Here is a 3,538-nt window from a genome sequence, read left to right as displayed (position 1 = left end):
CCAGCAAGAGCTGCAGAAGTTCCTTGCTTTGCAACAGGACGAAGCAGCTGTCGCGGCTAAACATAAGCGCAACTGTTCTCCATTGCCTATGGCTGGTCCTTCCAGCAAAAAGGTTCGGTTGGACGCTTCCAAGAAGTGTTCCTGTCATGGGTCCCCTGTGGAGGAGGCAGTTCAAGAGTCTCCCCTTCATGTCTGACTGGTGGTTCCCCCGGGTTGGTTGGTGGCAGCTTCCACTTCCACTCCAGTTCCCCCTCGCACCTCCCCTTCCTTAATGGAGGTACCTGGCGGGGACCTGCCGGTGCAGGGTCCCAGCAGTCTAATTTGGTTGGCGGCTGTTGCTGAAGCTCAGTCCGGTTTGGTTCAGCAACCCATTGTCCCTCCTTCTACTCGAACACCTATAAAGGGTACAGGACCGGACCTCCTTTCTTCCAATATGCCTCCTGCTCCTCGTCCCACCCTGGTACCTCGCGCTCTTGCTGCTCACCCTTACCGTGCTGAAAATCAGTGTCTTGCTGCTCGTGTTTGGTTGTTGGAGTCTCAGCTGGCTGATTCTCAGTGGGAGAATTCCTCCCTTACCTCTGCTCTTTGGGATACTTCCCATGCTCTCGAATCTCGACAGCAAGAAGTAGAGCAGTTACGGTCTTCCAGTCATGAGGTCCTAGAGCATGAAATGGAGTACCGTCGCGTGTTGGATCAGTTCATTGCTTTGGATGAAGCCTTACCAGGGACTCCTGGTCAAGTAAGTACTTAATTTTTTTCTTAATTTTTCCCCCGTGATTGACTCTTCTCCTCAGAGTCTCTTGGAGCATTTCCAGAAAGTGCAGAAGGACCTTCGAGACGCTACTAGGGAGTGCAAGATCTCTGTGGAGAAGCTGTCCTCCTCTACCCGCAAGAATTCACAGCTGACGACCATCTTGCTGTACCAACAAGGTCTTGTTGATGAATCTAATGCTTTAGCAACATGTCAATGTCGCCTTGTGGAGAAATTGCAAGAAGAGGTCCATCGTGGTCGCGATTGTGCAGCTTTAGTCGAGCAAATGGTCAAGGAGTACCCTGATGAGGGTTACTGTGAAATTCATGCCCATCCACTAACACAAAATCCAACTGAGCCAAAAGGCTACTATGACAGGATAATTGTCATAGGTGGTTGGGACTATATATACCACATGTATTAAGACCTCTCCGCATAATCTTAACAGTTACTACGAGGTTGTTCTGCCCTCCCTTTCGCAGCTCAAAGGTGACCTTAATAAGGCTGGCGAGGACCTCCGCCGTGTTGCTACCTTTGCTCACTGCCTTCATTGTTCCGACCCTGCCACCATCCTTTACCACCACCACCACCATTATATCGGGGCGATTATCGAAGCTGTGGTCGCATTCCTCCGTCTGTCAAGTCCATGCCTCGGGCCTCCATTCCGCTGCTCGGTATTCCAAAGATCCACCGTTTATTGTAATCTCACTCTTATTGTTCTTTCTTGCTACACATACCCTTTCATTCTAGTCCCTTCTTATTGTCTTTTACTTTACCCTGCAGGTACTACTTGTATAGCTCCTAGTAGTTAGTCTAGCGCTCCGCACCGAGGCGCCGCTCTGTAGATATAAATACTGCCTGTACGCTACTGTAGTTCCTCAGTTTCATTATCAACTTAGATCACCCTTCCGACTTAGATTCCCTCCTTAACTCTGTGCTCCTCTAAGTCTTCAGGCTCATCGCCCATAAGTACTCTCTGCTATAACCTTAGGACTTAGACGTCCTTTGGTTCGCTCCTCATCACCAGCGATACCGCCGCCGCTCCGACTTAGCTGCTACTTAGCTGCTCCCTTCTATACTCCCAATCTCCAGGGACTAACGGCATAACGGCGGTGTTGTTAATAACTTCACTACTGTCCCACTCGACCTCCCGCACTTAGACACCTTGTGGCCTCTGGCACGGTTACACGGTGTACATGATATCCTCGACCCGGATCTCGACTCGCTGCCGGCCTGGACGTCCTCCTTCAAAGCCCTTGTAAAGGAGCTTCAGGACAATTTTGGCATTTACAATGCCCAAGGCGAGGCCAAAGATTCTCTTGGTAATCTAAAGATGAAGGAAACCGAGAACATCCGGTTCAACACCCTAGCTGCTAGTACCAACTGGGATTCTGCTGCCCTGAAATGGGCTTATGGACGAGGTTTAGCTGAACGCATCAAGGACGAAATGGCGCGTTTGCCCGAGCTGGTGACGCTCGCCGATTATCATCAAGAGGTTCTTCGCATTGACAACCGTTATTGGAAACGCGAGGAAACTAGAAAGCGTGAGGCGGGTAAGCCTTTTATTTCTCGGAACCCGAAGAAGGGTTCCTCGGACTTTAAGACTGGTTCTACTAACCAGCAAAATAACTCTCAGCCATCTGGCTCTTCGGCGCCGTTCACGCCGAAGCCTAAACCCTTCTCTGGTGGTAAGCCTAACAACAATGGTAAGCCCCAGAACTCTTCGAATTCCGGCCAATCCAGCGGTCAGCGCCCCGCGTTCAACCATCTTGGTGCAGATGGGAAAGTCCTTCCCTCCAAGAGGGAAAGAAGGATGAAGCACAACCTTTGTTTCTTCTGCGGCGGTAAGCATCAGATTGCTGACTGCAATAAGCGAAAGGCCCAAGAGTCGAAGGGCCGTGCTGCCGAAGTTGAAGAAACCCCTGAAGCAACCACCGAGGCTGTTGAAGAGGAATCGGAAAACTAGTCCGCAGCTCTTGTTCCCCGGTACGGAACAGGAGCTGCGTTGATCAGGTTCGTACCTCACCTGGGGAGTTATATCTCAACGCATCCGCTCTTTCTTCCATTGAACGATCTCTTGTAATATCTTTAACTACTGAATTGCCATTATCCGATTCGGCCGCGCCGGCCGAACCCATCTCTTCTCTTCTTAAATTTCCTACTCTTGTTCATTCTGGCTCTACTGACTCTTTCATCGATACTTGTTATGTTTCTCAAAATTCTATTCCTACCACCAAAATCTCTCCGGTTAATCTTCATCTCTTTGATGGTTCATTATCTTCTAAACCCATTACCAATATGGTGAACATCGCCATTTGGTTCTCTTCTGGCGAGCTGCTTCTATTGCCCTTTTATGTCACTCATTTAGATTCATCTTGTAAAGCAGTATTAGGTTACAGTTTCTTATCCCGCTACAATCTGTTGATTGACTGGGCATCTCAAGACATTACGTTCTGTAACACTTCACTTCCTGATTCTCCACAGATGTCTGTGCCTTCTGCCACCAACACTGTCGATGCAAAGGTCGCTGTTCCGCTACCGGAATTTTTGCCGTCGGTTTCACTGACAATTCTGGAAACCCCTCCAGGGGATCCACCTCGCTCTCGCTCTCGCTCCCGCTCTCGGATGTTACGGGCCAAGCCCCTCTTGTCTAAATTCCCTTTTGAACCCATCTATTCCTATCCTACGGTCTCTCAATTCGCTGCTCAACTGGAAACTCCCGAGGTTGACATTGCACTGGTCAGTGCTGCAGTCTTTAATAGGGCTTGCAAGGAGGCTGGAATGGAA

The 3,538-nt window shown here is 49.6% G+C and overlaps 1 protein-coding gene across 1 annotated transcript; it reads left to right on the top strand.

The window, feature by feature from the left end:
- Positions 1–433: 433 nt before the first annotated feature.
- Positions 434–1,175, top strand: C8R40DRAFT_1074625 (uncharacterized protein; the record flags this gene model as incomplete). Its single annotated transcript, XM_046226740.1, has 2 exons — positions 434–739; positions 795–1,175. The coding sequence occupies 2 exons, from the start codon at positions 434–436 to the stop codon at positions 1,173–1,175; spliced, it is 687 nt and encodes a 228-aa protein (XP_046079751.1).
- Positions 1,176–3,538: the final 2,363 nt, after the last annotated feature.

Source organism: Lentinula edodes (assembly GCF_021015755.1).
Source record: "Lentinula edodes strain Le(Bin) 0899 ss11 chromosome Unknown C8R40scaffold_65, whole genome shotgun sequence".
NCBI lineage: Eukaryota > Fungi > Basidiomycota > Agaricomycetes > Agaricales > Omphalotaceae > Lentinula > Lentinula edodes.
The sequence above is the reverse complement of the archived record's forward strand: the minus strand, read 5'-3'. Positions and strand labels throughout refer to the sequence as shown.